At 38.5% G+C, this 21,682-nt stretch overlaps 1 protein-coding gene across 1 annotated transcript; it reads right to left on the reverse strand.

Annotated features, from left to right (window-relative positions):
• Positions 1 to 1,269: 1,269 nt before the first annotated feature.
• Positions 1,270 to 21,037, reverse strand: LOC126474678 (lipase member H-like). The gene is made up of 7 exons (XM_050102156.1): positions 20,992 to 21,037; positions 14,792 to 14,915; positions 10,434 to 10,567; positions 7,967 to 8,215; positions 6,125 to 6,313; positions 5,022 to 5,178; positions 1,270 to 1,327 (listed from the first exon to the last, which is right to left on the reverse strand). Exons 1-7 carry the CDS (start codon positions 21,035 to 21,037, stop codon positions 1,270 to 1,272), a joined length of 957 nt encoding a protein of 318 aa, XP_049958113.1.
• Positions 21,038 to 21,682: the final 645 nt, after the last annotated feature.

Genomic DNA, 21,682 nt, shown 5'->3' on the forward strand with positions numbered 1-21,682 from the left:
TTACTGTTGTCACAACAATCATGATGGAAATGACACTGAATTCTTCTTACCTACAATGAATTCATTAAGCGAACTGCAGCATGAATTTTCATTTTTGTCACTTAGAATGATGACGGTAGCATCAAATTTACTTTTAGGCCATAAGAGACATCTAGAGAACTGTGGCGTTTCAGAGACACTAAAGAGGAAACAACTGTGAGATGGATTTTCACACATTTTAATTAAATTACAACTTCACTTGCTGAATAACCTATGTTCTTATGCATCTTACCTCTTCTGGGTGCATTCAGATATACAAAATATATGTGGCCTGACAGAGTGAAGAGTGGCTGGTCCTATATACATGCACAAGCGTGAATTTCTCACTTTTATTAGAAATTATTGAAGTTCTATATTTATTACTTAAACATAATATTTAACCCATCATCTATCGTATAGATCAAAAAGCAACACAATCTTCACACTGACATGATGATCATCCTCAGCTGAGAGCTTTATTTCATGCCTCATTGCATAATTAACGCTCTGTTCCAAAATATTGCATCAACACTCAGTGATTATGATGTTATTTTCTTTATTAAAACCTTTAATTAGACATGATGACAACCTCACATCTCCAGTTACCTTAAAATTGTTGGTCACCTGTTGCCCACTACTAAGGAAGTTCAGTAATTTTTATTATCCATCTGGCATGTAACCTTGCTATCGTCTTCACCATGCCCTATAAATGCGACTGAGTGAAAAAAGCGCTGCAGGCTTCTAAGTTTCACTTATAGTTGTACCACTGTCAGGTTGTATCTGGTTTCATTGACTCTTCAGTATTGACACTGCCAGCTGTTTAGAAGGAATTGAAACAGATGCTGATGACCAGTGCAAAGCCAAAAACTTCCAGTTTCTCATAAGCCTTTAGCTTGATTTGGGAAGTTTGTCTGTAATCTAGGTGTCTGGTTTATTTCAGCTGGTGAAGATATCTAGAGACCTGTATTGTTCTTACTTTTTCTGATACTGCCACACCAGCACAATAAAATATACAATTACTGGATTTGCAAAGACAACCAGCACCACTCTTAAAGAAGAATGTTTGGGGAGTCTGTTTAATTAAAATTGTGTAATAAGTACTTTTGTGTGGATGAAAAGAAAAGGGTCTTTACAGAGTGATACCAATATAATTCTTTATTTAATGGTATTTATGCATTGAATCAACATGAAAATTACTGTTGATACAGATGTTTAGGATGTATCCCATATTCTGGGCAGAATACACAACATCTAGCCAAGAGCATAAGGTGAAGAGCTTGCAGTTGCCAAAAAGTACGTTCCAGATGCGCTGAAAAAAAAATAAAATCTGTACAGTATTACTGAAACATAAGACATAGTTATTAATGATGTGAAAATATTTATAATGTGCACAGAGAGCATGTGCTACCCATAGAAATTTATAACTGGTTTGTCAGAGTAAAGATCTACTTCACGTGGCAGGGGACAAAACACGGTGAAGTAAACAAGAGTTGCAAGCCATAACGTTACAGGAAAGGAAACACAGAACAACAATCTAATGGATCCTCACCGCATATAATTTCCTGGAAATTACCTATGACATAGGGTCCCATGTGATTTTTTTTTCTTGTAACTTTAAATCTTACAAGTCTCATTTCTTTCAGTACCTTCCTCTTTCTGACCAGAAGATGTTGCCTCTCCTTATAAAGTTTATTGATTTTATGTCTTCCAGGAATGGTAAATCATAGTAAAATCTTGAGGATGTTTTATATTATGCTTTCTTCATGCTATTAAAAATGAATAAATGACGTAGTAATTACTCAAAAACTGCAGTTGCTTTCACTATGACTTTTGATATATTTTCCAATCTCGGCTCAAGATATTTCCTTGGTGATGACACAGACTTACACAGATAATAAGGAGGACCCACAGAATCAATTTCAGATGCAGACTTGGTCTAGAATTGACTGATTCAAAAGCCGTGTGCAGAAGCGTGGAAATTTCATATTTGCTTTTTATCTGCTGATAATAAAACTCCCATAAACCCATTTTTATAATAATTTCATTTATCTTAACAACTCTTATATGTCGCATACAGTGAGACTTTTCTCGATGAGATCCTCTTCACTCTCTACTGGTCTCATAAGACTTTTTACGTGACTCCAAAAGACGAAATAAAATTTCGTTTTATCAGGAGAACAGATTCATAGGAAAAGGCAAAAAAGAAAAATAAACTATTCCTGTCCAACATGCAGGGAATGTCTGATACAGGCATTCTCAAGCAAAAGATTTAAAGTTTGTTGTAACTCTATGCCTGGTGATGGATCTTCATAAACTCAAAGTAGTCTATATATGTGATATTTTTGACTGTTGAGCATTCTACCTCTGGTGCAACAGACCTCTTTCAAGGCAGGCACTTGTGCTGGAAAGTGAAGGGTGATCTCACAGCAATTGTTGTCTTAACACTACATGAGATCTTAAAGCAATAGAAGCTGTAACTTCCATTTCCTTTGAATAGTAAGGGGGTAAGTGCTGTTGCCATATTACTATTCAAGACACACGATCCAAGGTCAGCAAGAATTGAAGCTTTAATTTTCTGTGAGGGTAGGAGTGCAGGTGCTGTTGGTACATCACACAGTTCTGTTTATAACACCAGTTGCACATACAAGTGATCCAAAGCTGACAGATGGTTACTGATTCATGTCGACAAGAATTGCTTTTACCAACTCAGAAATCCATACAGTTTATTGTCCTCTCCAGATGTTGTATTGTTGTTTCACTTGCCTAAATTCCTCTAATGATACGAAAGGTCTTGAATAAGTTGGTGCACTAAGTAGATACTTGACCCAGAATAACCTTTCAGTGTCCTAAAGTTTCAAATGCTTATCTGTACAAGAATTTAATAAATGATTCAAATACCAATAATTATTGCCATAAAATTCATACTGTAAAAACAGTACACTGTCATAAGCGCAATCAGCAATTATCAAGTCAGTGCTCTCGTTATGGTACATTGTGGATGGCTGTGCCTACTTACAGTATTAGTAACTACATACATAAATTATATTTATTTTATCAGACAAACAAGAATTCATTCGTTCTGAAATCATATGTCCACAGTCATCTCACAACTAATTTCTTATTTATAAAGTCACTTGTTTCCTGAAACATTTGCCCATCTCTCTCATCCCCGACAATTTGTATCATTACTTAGAATGTAGAAATACATTATTGGCTTTTTGATGTGAATGTGCGTATAGGTCATACACTGATAAACCAAAAAATTATTATCATTGCCCACTGAGACGTTAGTTTCCACCTGTTGGCGTTGCGGATGCGTGACGCGGTAATAAAATTATGTCAGCGGAGGGGACATGGATGGAAGATCACCCTAGCGAAGTCGTGGTCTCCAAATAGGGTAATCCATTGAGGTAAGCGATTTCAACAAAGGGCAGATTATTATTATTATGCAGAGCCTGTGAACGAGTATCTCGAAAACAGAGAAGCTGGTCGCCCCGAATGCTCACGTGCTTCTGTCGGAGCATCTATGGAAAGGAGTAGAAGGACAGTGAAGCTACACTAGGCGCTACATTGTTGGACACCCATGACTCTTCACAGAACGTAGGGTTTGGAGGCTTGTCTGTTCTATAGAGCAGGGTCAATGGTGATATGTGGCATCTCTGCCGAGACAGGACAATGCTTGCGCCCACACAAGTGTTTCGGAGCACACCGTTTATTGTACATAGTTGAATATGGAGTTCCGCAGCAGACCACCCCTACATTTTCAAATGCTGACCCCTCGAAATCGTCAATTACGACTGTAGTGGACATGGGACCATCGAGTTTCGACCGTCGACCGAGGACTGCCCTTTGCATGTCACGTAAAACGCGGACGCCAGTAAGAGACCGACCTGTTTGCACGGGTGACTAAATTATGTGGCACTCATCATCATAGAATGATGAGCTATTGTTACCCCACCAGCAAAGGGCTGATAGAACGTGGACACTAAACACTGAAAGGAGACCTGGTGTGTCATGATGCAAGTTGAAAAACAACCCTACCAATGGTTTTGCTCGGTCTGGGAAACACTCACGAGTGAGATTTGGATCCTTCAGCTGCCAAACGTGTGTATAGTGAAACGTTACGCCTGTCAGGAGAGTTTGTGTAATAACAGTCCTTACAGCTACCCAACTTGACAGATGGTGATTTTATTTCTCAGTTGAGAGACACATCTCCTGCATCAGGCTCCAGCAAACGCCCAAACCTTAACAAGACCTCACACATAATGGTACGCTCTGATGGCATCAAACCAACGTTACTACCACCTTACTACTGCACGCCCGATATCTTTGTTTATGGCAAAAGCAATATTGCCTCATTCAGCGCTTGAAGCCTGCATGCGTCTTCCAAGAAGAAATTCCGACGAGGACAACGCAGCACAATCCCGACCCAGTCCCAAGTGCTTTGTCACCACCAGCTCCGGCAACCATCGATGCGAAGGTCTCAGGACACACAACACGTTCTGGTCGACGAGTCCATTTCCCTAGGAGGTTTTTGGATACCGTTCCGCTTTCCCGGCGGGGGCTGATGTAGCAGACAGAAGTGACACGATAGCGCAGAGCAGGCTGTGTAGTTTTTGAGCGTTAAGTTGGGGGCGCTGTCAAAGTGCTTTAGAGCCAGCCGCCATGAGGCGCTGTATTCTGTGACGCTCTTTCCCTTACTCTTAGAATAGTTTTTCATTCTGTTGTCAGCTATTTTCGGAGTTAAATTTGACTACTGAACGTTCTAGTTATCGAGGCAGCTCTACTTTCATGTAAAACGCCTTGATCTAGTTTCGTTGTTAGATAACTCTTTGTGCAATTCAATAAAATGTTTATTGACTCTAAGATTAAGAGTTTCTTTCGCTACATTGGCTAATAGTACGCACACAGTAATTTTCGTTAGACTTTGATATAGATTATTCAAGTGTTCCTAAACTAAGTCATTTACTAAACAACGTTACACATTACTGAATGTATTGTACCTGGTTGAGACAGTCTCTCCCATGAGAGCTGTTGGGTTGCTAGCACAGTTTCCAGCGTTGTAGTCGTTCCAGCTGCCACACTGGTATGCCTTAAATCCTGTTCCTGATGTTATGGATTCAGCAAAGAATTCAGTTGACCGACCATGGCTACACGCACCTGTGGATTTGTAGAATAAAGATATATGTATAATTTTCACTATAATGGTTGACATAAACATTTTAGTATATAAAGAATTACCAGGCAGAATTATGTGCCACATGAGCAAACATCATAAAGTAATCATTAAAAAAGAAAAGACAGCAACAATCTGGAAGTAACATTTTGACTGTACAGAAACTGTAATATTTTAAGAACAAGCTGTTCTCTATATCTACATTTTAATTAATAGAAATACCATAAAATGGTATAGTAACTAGCGACTCAACCTGGCTCTGCATTGGTAGCACTAAGTACCTATGGCAGGATGACTCTCTGTCATAGTAGTAATAGATTGTATACGCAAACCTTCCTTGTGAATCAGTCTATCATTACTGAAAAGAGCATCAAAATCCCTACAGTAGTTCATGGGGATAGGCTTCACATACAGAGAGAAAAAAGCTGTTGGTGACTTAAATTCATTGTAGTCAGCCAATGTGTATGAATAGTTTATACATAAACCTGCCATATGAATCAGTCTAGTTATCAATGAAAACTGTACCAAAATGCCTATAGTGCTTCCTGAGATTTGCCTCCACATATTGACTGAATAATGTGGCAAGGAACTTTAATTAGTAATATGTATAGATATACAGAACTAAAGACTCTCTATACTTTTCAAAATGTAAGGATCTGTTTTGTCTGAAATATTTAGGTTTGAAATACAGTACCATACTTCACAATGGATATTTACACATATGTGAATTTTTTGGTTAACTGAAATGTGAAAGCTGCAACTCTTCTGTCTTCTGTATGCCAAAAACAAAAATTTTATGCAGGCAAAGTCATGTATCGTCATCTCCCACACAATTAATTCGGTTGGTATGAAACAGCTTTCGTGTCAATACTTCAACCAAGTCTATTTTGGTAAAAGGACTTAAAGTGCATAATTTCATAAATAACTAACCTGTAACATCATAGTCACAACCAGGCTGCCATTGTCCACCATTTGGATAGAAGTCAGCTGTTCCCATAGCATCATACCACCCCAGAAGTCCACCATTGGTATGTATCACCTGTACAAAGCTAGCATCACTTCCATCAAGACGGTTTGAAGTGGACTCTGTACCAAAGAGTGGTGCTGCTGGGTCCATGCCTGTGGAGATAAAATTAGATTTTTGAGGAATTGAATTCTGATAGACAAGATGAGACTATAAATTTTATCAGTATATTGATAGCTGTTTTCTTTCCCTATTCTGTTACAATTATTACTGCAACTAAATTCGTACTGCCTTATATAGCAAAAATCTTTGGATTTTGTCATTGGTTCTTTGTGGGAGCAATATTTTCATAAGTATTACATTTAAGATTATTAAAAAGTCTTGCTGTACATTGAAATTAATAAATAAATCATCGGTGAATCATCCATTAATTTCTTGTATTTATTTTTGTTCCATGCAATCAATAGCTTTCCCCATCAAATAGGTAACTAGAAGAGAAGATATTTATAGAAAGGTTTTATTTTCTCTGAATTAATACTCTGATTTTGAGTACAGCTCTAAGTTAATTCTGCCCTACACTCTAATTACCGTTAATGTTCATGTTTGACCGAAGTAACAAGTATTTATTATTTATTGATTCATTGCTTATTAAGCCTGACCATATTAGGACCTGCAGTTTCAAAGGATCTTAATTTCCCTAATGTTTTGAGGAAGATTGTTCAAAAGGCGGGTTTCTGACACAAATAATGATTGAGAGAACATGACAGTGTTGTGTAGTGGTACAGTGAGGTTTTTACTTTGATGGGAACGAGTATTTCTGCTGTGTTGTTCAGATAGATCTGTTAAGAGTTGTGAGGATAAATAGGAAGGAGAGCAATGATTGTGAAGACGATGCAGCACACACAGGGTATGATAATCTCTATGCTTATCGGCATATAGCAATGATAATTGTTCGTAGGCAGGAGTAGTATGGTTGAAATAGCGTACATGACAGATGTGTAGCACACAAGCATTTATCGCCAGTCCCATGCTGATGTGAGCTCTCATACGAAAGTTCTTGGAGAATAGGAACACCATACTGAAGGATGGGGAGGATCAGTGACTCCGTAAGTTTCTCTTTAACCTTACATGGTTCAGTGCTCAAAAAGTCTTTCTCTTGTTTACGCAGGTCATTTTTCGTTTATTTAGTGTGATATTAAACTATCAGAATATCACCATCATTAATGAATGTTAATCATGTCTCACATATAAAAAGTGCAAGAAAGTGAATTCGCAATTATCAAATAGCGCAGTAATTTAAAAATTTAGTTGAGTTCAAATTGTGGATTCATATCACTTAAGTAAGTTACAATGATCCAAGCTTGTGATAAAACACAAAGACAGTCATAACAAACATGAAAGTTAGCGTCAATATTCCTTGAAATACATGGTCCAGAAGCGATTGTTCCACTTGTAAGAAATACGTGAACAGCCATGATGTCAGTATCAAATATTTGCACAAGAAGTAAAAGCATAACGAATGCAGACTTTATTTGTAAGATCTTCTGATCAATGAAACATTAAACAATGACATGAATGAGCTTTTGTAAATAAACAACATCCTTCAGGACTAGAATGAGAAAAGCAGAAACGAAAATGTGTAAAGAGATAATAGAGGAAACAAACGGAAGTATGGCACATTCAGAAACCTGATTCACAAGACAAATAAGAGGCAGGAAATTAATGAATCTGTGACATACCAGCAGCAGTATAAGCTATATCTAGAGTTATTAATGCGTTTAACAAAGTGACTTAAAATAACACCCTACCTGTGATTCTGTTCAGTCTTCCTGCAGTAACACGATTGCCTGCAACACCACAGACGTGAGCACCTAGGCTGTGTCCTACAAGCTGTATGTTATTGGTGCTGGCTCCAAGAGAAGCAAGCCAGTTGATGAAAGTTGCCACCACTTCTCCAACTCCTGCTACTGCAGCTTTTGCCTGAGCGTAATTCCAGTTTCCTGCGTGGACTGACCAGTCTATGACAATCACATTGTAATCTCCAGCTCGTAACCAGCCTGAAAAATATGCAAATAAAGCGCTCTCATTATGCCTGGCATTAGAGAACTAATGAGTTACAGCAAATGTAAAATACGAGAAGCTAATTATGCTCGTGAGATGGAAATTATGCAGTCATTTCTATTTGAGAAAGGTAACAAAAGTGGTGCTACAGAAGAATGCTGAAGATTAGATGGGTAGATCACATAACTAATGAGGAAGTATTGAATAGGATTGGGGAGAAGAGAAGTTTGTGGCACAACTTGACCAGAAGAAGGGATCGGTTGGTAGGACATGTTCTGAGGCATCAAGGGATCACCAATTTAGTATTTGAGGGCAGCGTGGAGGGTAAAAATCGTAGGGGGAGACCAAGAGATGAATACACTAAGCAGATTCAGAAGGATGTAGGTTGCAGTAAGTACTGGGAGATGAAAAAGCTTGCACAGGATAGAGTAGCATGGAGAGCTGCATCAAACCAGTCTCAGGACTGAAGACCACAACAACAACAACAACAAAAGTTACCCTCCACGCAGCAAGGCATCAAAATAATCCAAAGGATTTATATTTTTATATTTATCTTGTGTACAAGTTTAGGTTTCTCAAGTATGAAAAGTTTTCCTTTATAACTTTCCTGCTAGCTTTGTGAAGAGCTTAAGAATATTGCCATAGTGATTGCAAATAAACTTATACACTTCTTCAACAAATTAATTCAAAGAGTTTGTAACTGGAGAGTGACAAACATAACTACAGTACTAAAATAAGAGTTAGAAATAGAGGTTATAATACCACTCTCTCTCTCTTTCTCTCTCTTCCTATAGCTCTCTGTCTACGGTTTATTCTAAGATTCCATTATACCCTGTAAGGGAAGAGTTGTAATGGGGACAAAGTAAGTATTATTTACTCAACTTACGTGAAGAGATAAATAATTTCTCTGTTACAGGAACAAACATGTAAAATAATGTATCCTACTCTCCCATGTCTGCCATGTAGAACAGCGATAGTATTAGGCACAATACTTAGTGTTAACTGCATTACATATCACAAAGCCACATGTAGCTCTCTTCTGTGAGTAACGGACAGTGTCTTGTTATATTTTAAACGAATTTAGTTTTGTTTCCTGGCAATATATAATAACATTTCAGTCTAACTACTGCATATTTGTTACATAATATGTTCATTAAAACCAGATTATTTCTCACCAGAAAGAAGTAGTTATGAGGAGGAGAGAGACAGAAGTACAAAGAAACATAATTCTCAGATTTTGGACAGCATCTTTCTGCAAAGCTAACAAACACACACACACACAAACACACACACACACACACAGCAACTGTTAACTTCTGGATTCAGCTCTTCTTCTAATTAATGAATACTGATTTACTTTCATACACTTATTTCATGCTGGATTTTACAATAATGTCTTCAGTATTTATGGCAGTTTTTATATTTGTTTCGTAACTTGTAAAAAGAATTATAATTTGTGAAATTCTGTTAATTCCTTCTAATTTACAGAACCTATAAACTGAATCACCTGGGTGATATTACGTATGCCTGGATCAAAGAACGTGAGACTGCATGGAGGCATAGAGCTGTAGAATTTTGCTGGCATGAGAAACGAGAAAAATTTCTGCACAGCATAATCTTCAGAAGTACAACTTCTTTTCTTCTCCATCTCGTTGATTCGCTTTTCTTTTCAATCATTTCCTTTTTTTCTAAGACACTTTTAAAATTTGTTATCACAGCATGCTTTCTCCGGTGTTAATGTGCTATCTGAAGATGTTGCATGAATTGAAACGTAAAATTTTTGTAACACGACTACACCTATTATAAGATTGATAAGTGAAACTGATGAATTTAAGTTTGTGTGTCTGATGTGAGGGATAAATTTATTTTGTTTCGAAACTGTTCATGAACACTGCAGTCGCACCAATTGGAAAAGATTTGTCAAACAAGCGCATCAGATCAGTAGTATTCCCATTAGTATATTTGGTTCTGTTTAATAATTTAGTGAACATTGCTTTGTATTTGTTTCAACCCAAGTAGACTGAAGGACTTCTTTCACTGTAGATACCTGACATGCGATATTAAAATATTCCAGTAAGCGTAAATGATAATATTTCTGTAACCTGTAACTAATATTCACTTTCGATGATTGGAATTATGTATGACATGTCCACTGACTTTGTAGATTTGGATGTATGTGATGTACACCATTTTGTTTTACAGAATAGCACTTACCATCACGGATGTCACTCATGTGGTCCCCTGAGTTCATCCATCCATGGCTAACAAATTTTGTTTGTTTCGAGGCAACGAAGTTTCCAATATAAGATCCACCTGCTGTCAAAGTTTGAGGACTACTTGGATTTGCTCTGTTGACAAACAGAAAACATTGTTGATAATATATCTCCGTCTGATCAATCAAATCAATCTGTGTGTCATCTGAAATTGTTATTGGGGACATCATCGTATTTTCGTGGAAATTGTTCACCTTGAGAATATAATCTTAGTGGCTTATTGTTAACTCCACAAAATCCTTAAAAACTATTTTGGGTGTGATATGGTAGCATAGATTATATTCATGCTTATCTGTGATACATGCCTATGAATGGTCGGTATTGACTAGTTCTCAGCAACCAACAGCTCGAACAATTCCCAAAAATAAGCCCTTCTTTTTATGTCTCCCACAAAAGACTCGAGCTTCATGGAGGAATTTTGTCGTGCTTAGTGGATCATCCAAGGCGACAGTCGCTGAAATTTACAAGCTGTTAGTGGTAACACGTGGCTTGGCTCCTAGACGTTTCTTCCCTCTTTCGGCCATTTGTCACTATCTTTATAGAGCAAAAGGAAAAGTTCCCACTTAACATTATATATATGTTTCTCAAACATGTAAGAGGAAACATTTTTGACATGTGTCTGAACAACTGTTTCTCCACGATAGAACGCATTTGTTAAAGCTTTTCGCAGCGTTTTACCAGTACTCTATAATTATGAGAAACACGCAGGAACAGAATACACCAGCACAACGGAGAAAAATCAGTCTTATGGAACGAGGAATTCCGTCTTATGCAAGACACCTTTTTTTCTGTTTTCTTTCACCCAGACATGTTTCAGCCCTTTTTGGGATATCTTCAGGGGGTTATTTATTATTTTATAACTGTAAAATTGTTGTTACATATTAACATTTTGCGGACCTTTTGGTACATAATATTTGCATTGTGAATGAATAATTGTTGTAAAATATTATACATCATATTTTCATAGTTCACAGCTGAGATATGTATTAACGACCTGATGCACTGTGTGTTATCAATAACATTATGTCAAACTTCTATTTATAGCTTAATTGGCGAAAAGAGTGGATCTATGCATTAGTTTACATACTTTACATGATGGTATTGGACATTTATTTTGGTAGGTATTCTGCTACCAATCTGCAACTTCTCATCTGCAAACAGCAAAACGTGATTTTTATTTTTCTGTAACAACAATTTTACAGTTAGAAAATAATAAATAAGTCACTGAAGATAGCCCAAAAAGGGCTGAAAGATGTCTGGGTGAAACAAACAGAAAAAAGGTGTCTTGCATAAGCTGGAATTCCTCGTTCCACATTTTCGTAGCAACCACGACATAACAAGAAGAACTGCAACACCACAAGATGATTAAAATCATTCTTGTTTACCTTTAGTCTTCTAGGTGATTTGATGTTGCTCACCGTGACTTACATCCTGCGTGGACGTCATCACTTATACACATTGACCTCGCTGTTTGTTGGATATAATTATTCCAGCCTCTGTGTTTGCTACAGTTTTTGCGTTTTATGGCCCCCTCTAGTAACGTTAAACTTACCTCCAGTGTAATATACGCTATTATCTTGTTCCTCATTGTGGTCGTTGCTTTACACGTATCTCTCCTTGCCGATTTGTCGGAGGACTTTCTCACGAGTGCAAGATCTCAAAAGGCCAGTGATGTTTATGACATTCGACACCCCACATATTGGCTACCATGCAACCACTACATTGGCTGCTAATGGTAACAGGGGGCGGGACTGGAGGTGACTAATAGAGAGCACAGTATGAGGCTACAGAACGTAGTTGAACTGCTTAGTAGAATAGTAACTCACAATGTTGCAGTGCTAGTGGTGTTGATACAAAGAAGAGCAATGGCGACGATAAACAAAGCAAACATTGCATTGTATCTACAACAACACTTGCCGAAATTGACATTTCGACAGGAAGTAACCCAAGGAATTTCGCGGAGTGAGAAAGAAGTAGAAGATGAAATATCAGCGTTTCTGCAAGACGAGTCAGAGGAATGTATGGTGTCTTACATGCTCGACTGTGGGGACAATGAGGAGTACAATGATGACGGTATGTGCTTAACAAGTGCAAGCGATGTTGAAACAGGTGTCGAGCCATACAGGTCATTATCCTTGTCGGACAGGGAGCCACAGATCCCGTCTCCAGCAAAATGTAGTAAAGGACAATTGTCCAAGGAGCGGATACTAAACATAGTTACATACATGAAAGATAATCCACAGCTAGTAAAAAACAATGAGGAATATATTTCGAATGAGTCCACAGAAATATGATCATGCGGCTCATAACAGAAGCTACGGATATTCAAGGGTGGAAAAGATCCACTATGGAATCCACCCTGAAATTTCTAGATGATATAAGCAAATTTATACTTTCGGTTAATAAGGTATTTGTTTTCAACTCCGACCAATCGGTATACGAAGAGGAAATGCATATGAAACGTGCTCTGGAAATTAAAGGTACCAAGAGAATTGTGTCAAGATCAACTAACATCAATGCATTAGCTTATACGTATAAAATTATGCCGACTGTTAATTTGGGTGGCCCGAAAGTTGTTCATTGTACCGCGAGAAGTCGGAGGTGTTCTAACCCCTGCGATTCTTTCTCGCGTGCGTGATCTTGCAAGGGCAGTAGCGAATATTTACGTTACAGCAAACAAGAGTAGGAAAATGGCTGTAAGAGAGTTACAACTATGTTATAAGCACTGTTTTTAGCCAGTAGTCGGTCAAAATAACTTACTTTTGCTTGATTCCTGGTCTGCGTATAAAAACCATACTCCTTTAGAGCAAACTATCCCTCTTGAAAAGCGTGTAACATTGCAGTTCATACCACCTGCAACCACTGGACAAATGGCTCTGAGCACTATGGGACTTAACATCTATGGTCATCAGTCCCCTAGAACTTAGAACTACTTAAACCTAACTAACCTAAGGACATCACACAACACCCAGCCATCACGAGGCAGAGAAAATCCCTGACCCCGCCGGGAATCGAACCCGGGAACCCGGCCGTGGGAAGCGAGAACGCTACCGCACGACCACGAGATGCGGGCGACCACTGGACATTTTCAGGCCCTGGGTGTTTGTTTTTCCCCTACCTATGAAACAGTAGCTACGCCTTAAGGGATACCCATTTTAATGATAAGCTCCAAGACAACCTGTTTCGCTTTCCGTTGCATGCTATCACATTCCGTAAGCTCTTGCCACCCAGTTACTCCACTACGATACCGTATGCATTCTTCAAGAGTGCATACAGAGCTGAATGTCCCAGACGGTTTGTATCTTCGAAGAAGTTCGCCTTCGATCTTCCAGTATATCCAAGTGCCTTGATTTTTCTTTAAATATTGTCTCTATTATCAATCTCAACGTCAAGACTGCGTCTCTGGTGTCTTTTACTTCTCCTAAGGCGAAAGTGATAGTTATCAAACATACCCTCGTTTTTCTTTTGCAGTCTTCCCCGTATTATTCTTAACAGCAACATGGTTACATTAATTGCTAAGCAGATTGTGCGTTTAAAATAATAAGCTAATAAATGAAGGAGACATGAAAAAAACTGAGAGTGACGAGTGGAAATTGTGAGTAATCGTTACGAGATGAAGGTTATCATTAGTGGAGCATGTTCGAAGCCCAAAGGCATCTACGAATACTTAAACTGATAATGGAATAAGCAGGAGGTGTGCAGAGGGGGTGGAAGGTGGAGAGGAAAGGAATCGGTGATGAGGATATGGATCTCGGAGAATAGATGTTCATTATTTGAAATTAATATGCTGAGAAATAAAAGGAAAAGTAATATATTCTGGGATTCCCCTTCACATATGACTCAGGACCTAAACGTGGATGAAACATTAAATTGGTATTGGTAGAAGACAAATGCCCAAAGGCATCTACGAATACTTAAACTGATAATGGAATAAGCAGGAGGTGTGCAGAGGGGGTGGAAGGTGGAGAGGAAAGGAATCGGTGATGAGGATATGGATCTCGGAGAATAGATGTTCATTATTTGAAATTAATATGCTGAGAAATAAAAGGAAAAGTAATATATTCTGGGATTCCCCTTCACATATGACTCAGGACCTAAACGTGGATGAAACATTAAATTGGTATTGGTAGAAGACAAATAGGATCTTCAAACCCATGAGAGCCGGTCCACATGTCACTGTAAATGTTTCCAGTATTAAATGTCACACTGAGTTCAATATTAGACTAAAATTTACACAGAAGAGACGGAAGAATAAAACATCGTGGTTATAATACGTATCGCAGATGACATTTGTCTTACTGAGTGTAGAGCTGGAAGACGACGTCACTTGCATCGACCCGCACTTCCGGCAGAGGCTGGGTCAGGTCGTAAAGCTCGACTCCGCCATCCTTCGTGGGAATCAGCTCCCACCGACGAGGACTGGCTGTAACGGAAAGATTATGTGTCTGCGTAACTTAGGCATGTGATTCTGCAGGTTACAAACATTTAACGTGAAGACCTAATATGAAATGCAGTGGAACTTCGTTGGTCTAGACTAGGTGGGACCTAAGATATTCCGAGTTATCGAAAGTCCAGAGAATCTGGAGATTGAGAAGACTTGATCTGAAGTCAACTTGTCCAAGAAATAACATTTTGGAATTCGTTTTCGAAATTTTCAGCTGCAGCTGTGTTCTACGGTAATTGAGGGAGTAGCAGAGAGTAAAAAGAGTTCGGGAAGACAGCGATTGTAATACAAGCTACAAATAATTGAGGCCGTTGGTTGCCAGTACTGCTCTCAGATGAAGAAGTTGGCACAGGAGAGGACGCTGTGGTGGGTTCCACCAAACCAGCCAGAAGCTGGTTAAACACCAAGGCCCCTCCCCTCCTCACACCAAACGAAATTACATTCCTTCACCAAATCAATTCCTATATTGGGTTATTTCCTACGATAGAATATCTGGCTGTAGTGCTCGGAAATCATCAACGCCAATGAAGTCATGTTCAGGTATCCCAATTGTAAGGGAGGGACGTACATGAAAGCAACCGACCTTGTGATTTTTTTTTATTTGGCTCTTCATTTACTACATGGTACTGAAATTTCAATTCCTGAATATTATAATGTTACTTAAAATCCGTCTTGATTGCAAATTTTTTTTTATTATTCATATGACCGGTTTCGGTTCATTCAGAACCATCTTCAGATCTGATATTTCGGTTACAGGAGTAACCCGTCCAAATCCAGCAACTTTCACATGCTACGTCACATAAAATATTACGTTCCAATTATACTCCTAAAGGCCAGCCGGAGTGGCCTTGCGGTTCTAGGCGCTACAGTCTGCAGCCTATCGACCGCTACGGTCGCAGGTTCGAATTCTACCTCAGGCATGGATGTGTGTGATGTCCTTAGGTTAGTTAGGTTTAAGTAGTTCTAAGTTCTACGCTACTGATAACCTCAGAAGTTAAGTCGCATAGTGCTCAGAGCCATTTGAACACTCCTAAAGTTGAAGAAAATAATAACTGGCAAAAGCTTGCACGTGGCAACGGCTCTTTCTCGTTCTGTGTTTCCTCATATTATTTATTCCTGTGGCATTTTCTTCCAGTTTTATGCAATCCTCATGCAGGGAAGAAACTAATTCGTTCCAGTACATGCCTATTGAGGACATCCTCCAGGATGTAGAACATGTCGCAAATACAAGTATGCACAATAAATATTTAATAAGAAAAACAAAACTGCTAATTTACTTCCCACAAATTCCAAGTGAGGAAAGGTCCTCGTTGAATGTGGAATAAGTCAAAGGAAATCTTAATATATTTTCATTTAAAATGTAATAGGTAACTTGTCACAAAATACGTAAATGCTCAGTACACTGAGGCGCACATGATACTTCTTAGGCTCTTGTAGCCATCCATCATAAAATAAAATAAAAAAATGATATTATAACACTTGTTTGCACTGAGGCGACAAAAGTCATGGGATAACGATATGCACATGTACGAATGGCGGCAGCATCGTATACACAAGGTATAAAAGGGCAGTGCAATGGCGGAGCTGTCATTTGTACCCAGGTGATTCACGTGGAAAGGTTTCTGACTTGATTATGGCCACACGACGGGAATTAACAAACTTTAAAATGCGGAATAGTAACTGTAACTAGAAGTTAACAGACTTTGGGCGCGAAATGTTGTTGGAACTAGAGGCTTGGGACATTCCATTTCGGAAATAAATATTGTGATATCCAAAGTTTCAAGAATGTGCCGAGAATACCAGATTTCAGGCGTTACCTCTCACCACGGATATCGCAGTGGCCAACGATCTTTATTTAATGACCGAGAGCAGCGGCGAAGGCGTAGACCTCACGAAGCCATTGACCCAAGTTGTCGAAAAGGCACTGTGCAAGTTGGTGGTGGCTCCGTAACGGTGTGGGCTGTCTTTACAAGGAATGGACTGGGTCCGTTGGTCCAACTAAACTGATCGTTGACTGGGAATGATTATCATCGGCTATGTGGAGACCATTTGCAGCCATTCATGGACTTCATATTTCCACGCAACGATGGAATTTTTTATGGATGGCAATGCACCGTGTCACCAGGTCACAGTTGTTCGCGATAGGTCTGACGAACATTCTGGACAATTCGAGCGAATGGTTTGGCTGGCCAGATCGCTCAACATGAATCGAATCGACCATATATGGAATATAATCGAGAGGTCAGCACGTGCACAGAATCCTGCACCGACAACGCTTTCGCAATTATAGACGGCTATAGAGGCAGCAAGAGTCAATATTTCTGGAGGGGACTGCCAACGACTTGCGGAGTCCATGTCACATCGAATTGCTGCACTAGGCCGGGCAAAAAGAGGTCCGACACGATATTAGGAGGTAGCCCATGATTTATGTCACCTCACTTACAATGGACGCATTGCTGGAAGAAAATCCAATCCATGAAGGAGCTACCTGTGGTCTTACGGATGCCGTTACAAAGACAGAAGGAGAACGAGAATAGCAGACACAATAAAGTAGAATACTTCAGAATTAGGTCGCATGTGATCCACGCTAATGCATTATGTATTTCATATATTAGTAAATAGAAGTTAATTTTAGAATCTAGCCGACCTTTTACTTCAATGAGAGGGTGGTGAACAGCATTAAATGAATTATCCTTCGGTGTTTGAGAGATCTTGACAATAATATACAAAAGTAAGCATTTTAATTATGTATTTTGTAACGAATCCTTTTTTTATTCTTTGACCTGATTATGGTCTAAGAATCTGAATGCGTCCTTGTAATATGCAAAATAACAATTTCGGAACATCAAGTAAGTGTTTCCTTCTTGATATTATGATGAACAATGGGTATTGTAGTGTAATTGGCCCATATTTCGGAGAAATTCAGTTTTAAAGGAGAGTAATGGAAGCAATAATTTTCGTATAATGACGTAGTTGTGGATATTATTACTCAGTTACATCATTTAATGATAAATTTCGATAAAATTAAGTGATACTGTGGTGATTATAGGAAAACACAGCATGCATGGTATCCCATTAGGAATGGTCAATATCAGTAGATATGAGAGGAACGATCATTCGAAGCAAAAATTTGAAGTAAACGTGTGCTCCAAAATGCATACCTTACAAGCTATGAGTACCTTTTCATCTTCAGTACTGTAAAACAAATCTCTTCTACTGCAAGCTCTCTGATTTACAGAACCGTCTGAGTCTGAGACAGACACACATGCACATTCAGCGAAGAACGTTCCCCAAAATGCACTGTCTTCTTCTGAGGGCAATACACGAACAATATACACTACACTTGAACTACACCGAAACAGACATACATATATACACAGCAATAAGAGACGAAGAACAATGGGCGCAGCTAAACGGATTGACAAACAGTACCTCAAAAACAACACATGAAGAGTACTTGCGGACACTATATAACAGACATGCCTATATGAAATTTTTATTTCTTATTTACACGTCAAGTTCCGTAGGACCAAACTGCGGAGCAAATGTCCAAGGTGGTGGAACGTGTTAATATATGAAATTACAACATAAAAGTAATAACAGATAAAAATAAAATGTTTAAGAACCCGAAAAATAAAGATATGTTTAAGTAAACGCAATCAACAATACAACAAGAATCAGCTTACTTTTTCAAGGAACTCCTCGACACAATAGAAGGAGTGACACATGAGCAAACTCGTCAGTTTCGATTTGAAAGTACGTGGACCACTGCTAAAATTTTTGAATTCTAGTGGTAGCGTATTGAAAATGGATGCAGCGGTATAATGCACACCTTTCTGCACAAGAATTAAGGATGTCCAATCCATATGTAGGTTTGATTTCTGCCGTGTATTAGCTGAGTGAAAGTTGTTTATTCTTGGTAATAAGCTAATATTGTTAACAAGAAATGACAGTTAGGAATATACATATTGAGAGGCCATTGTCAAAATACTCGTGAACAGGGGCCAACAAGAGGTTCTTGAACTTGCACCACTTATTGCCCGACGTGCCTGTTTCTGAGCCAAAAATATCCTTTTAGAATGGGAAGAGTTACCCCAAAGTATAATACCATACGGTATAAGTGAATGAAAATAAACGAAGTAGACTAATTTTCGTGTCGAACGATCACTCAGTTCAGATATTGTTCGAATAGTAAAATTGGGAGCATTAAGTCTTTGAACAAGATCCTGAACGTTGGCTTTCCAACACAGTTTCCTGCCTATCTAAACACCTAGAAATTTGAACTATTCAGTTTCACTAATCTTATGCCCATTCTGTGAAATTAAAAGGTTAGGTTTTCTTGAATTGTGTGTTAGAAACTGTCAAAACTGAGTCTTAATGTGATTTAGCGATAGTTTATTGCCTACTAGCCGTGGACTAATGTCATGAATTGCTGTATTTGAAACCGAGCCAATGTTGCACACAACATCCTTTACTACCAAACTAGTGTCAGCAACAAACAGAAATATTTTACAGTTACCTGTAGAACTAGAGGGCATATCATTTATATAAATAAGGAACAGGAGTGGCCCCAACACTGATCCCTGGGGCATGCCCCATTTTACTGTACCCCATTCAGACCCCACATCAATGTAACAAGAATCTCCAGAGGGTGACAGCGATCCTCACAGTGACAGTGTGAACAGTGACACTGAAGAGGAACAGGAGGAGGAAGACGAGATGTGGAAGTAAATAAGCATAAGGTGCTGGCCATCTAGCCCATAAAGCACCAAATGTTGTACTCGGATGAGCAAAAAATATGGTGCAAATGGCTCTGAGCACTCTGAGACTAAACTGCTGAGGTCATCAGTCCCCTAGAACTTAGAACTACTTAAACCTATCTAACCTTAAGACATCACACATATCCATGCCCGAGGTAGGATTCAAACCTGAGACCATAGCGGTCGTGCGGTTCCAGACTGTAGCGCCTAGAACTGCTCAGCCACTCCGGTCGGCTCGGATGAGCACCTAAAGTTAGTGCATAATATTAGCAATATTGTTTCTCTATTATTTTGTTGTGACTGGCGGTCAACAACTCGAAAAAACCATTCCGAGATATTCACCGCCAGTCACAGTTGGTGATGGCCTCACAAATCTCTCCTCTGTTCTATCATCCTTTTATACTCTTCTTAAAACAACAAAATTGTATTTATATTTCAATCGTAAATTATTGTTATTTTAAAAAGTATTATTCTTTGTAAAATGTTGTAGATAGAAACAAAACAAAAGAAAACTACAAAATAGTTGAAAAACGAAAACAGTAAGATGCATGATCTCTTTTAAAATTTTAACAGGTCTATAATTTGACAATAAATAATAAAGACAAAAAAATAAATTACCATAATTTGAGAGATGCCAGCATGGAGCAAAACAAGGAAAAAATGTCATTTAAGAGGCGTTTAAAGAGGGTACCTAAAGAACTATGAGTGCTTATAGCTCGTAAGACTGGCATTTTTGAGCCTGGGATTACTAGAGCTTAGTGCTTCGAATGATCGTTTCCGTGACACCCCTAAATACTGTCCATTCCTCCTGGGCCACCCTGGATAATCCAGATGGCAACCTTTTATCTAAAGAAAACTTTCTCTGCAATAGACGACTTACTCTACAATAGTATTACAAACGACATCAGTGAATAGACAGTGTTAAAAAGTTAATAACGCGATTCATTTCTAAATTATACTGATTAATGAGCTTCGTAGAGTGTTTCTTCAAGTTCTTATTTTCATGTATATGTACACCACAAAATGTAGGATTTTAAGGTGGGTTTCTGGACGCTCTAACACAGATTGTTGACAATATTGATTTCTGTAAGTTTTGAGAAATAGAAAGACTGGCGCTCATGTCGATGACACGGCAGAATACACACGAAAGAGTCTTACTTGGCTCAGAGAATCTTTTTACTGCAAATACATGTACTTTATAATATGGCAGCAACCAACAGTAGAAATACCACAGGTACTAGAACACGTTATGTTTTTAAGTCACTGATACAAAAGCGTGAAGTTTTGTTACTAACCTGAGGCTACTGCCGCAAGTGTAAGAATCAAAGCAATGACTTTCATCTTGCCAGCTCTTGATCTGTATCCTGCTATTCGGCACTTATATAAAGAGAAACTTATCATTTAATTATCACGTTGCTAATGGAAAGATAGAAGGATCGTTTCCATATCGTTGTCAACAATATCATTCGTAGATCGTTATCAATAAATTGATCACTCATATCGGCTGATTTGTGTTACATTGCTCTCCACTTGGTGTGATGTTTTTATTGCTGATAATGTATTTATTGTCAGGACAGTTACGAACAGTCGCACACAAGAGGGGCTACTTACATTATGTAGAAAACTGAACGCAACATTACTCGTGGAACGATTGATATGCGAGATGTCGTCATATTCATAAATAATTTTGTGATACCTTTCAGGTATCTGCTGTTTTGATACTTTCTTTAGAAAATAAGGACCAATTATATCGGTCAGACATGCACCGAGCAACGTAACGAAGTGGTGACGGATTACTCGAGAGGATTCCATAGGCCATCTGCGTGGTAGCGCATTCTTTTTAGGAAATTAAAAAATAAAGAGGTATCATTCTCTGCGTTACTGAAGAAATCGAATCCTCATTGGCGAATAATTTCCCACCGTTTTCTTCGAAAAACAAAAATAAAGGCGAAGAAAATGTTTTTGAAACAATTTCTTGACGGGTTC

Source organism: Schistocerca serialis, chromosome 4 (assembly GCF_023864345.2).
Source record: "Schistocerca serialis cubense isolate TAMUIC-IGC-003099 chromosome 4, iqSchSeri2.2, whole genome shotgun sequence".
Classification (NCBI taxonomy): Eukaryota; Metazoa; Arthropoda; class Insecta; order Orthoptera; family Acrididae; genus Schistocerca; species Schistocerca serialis.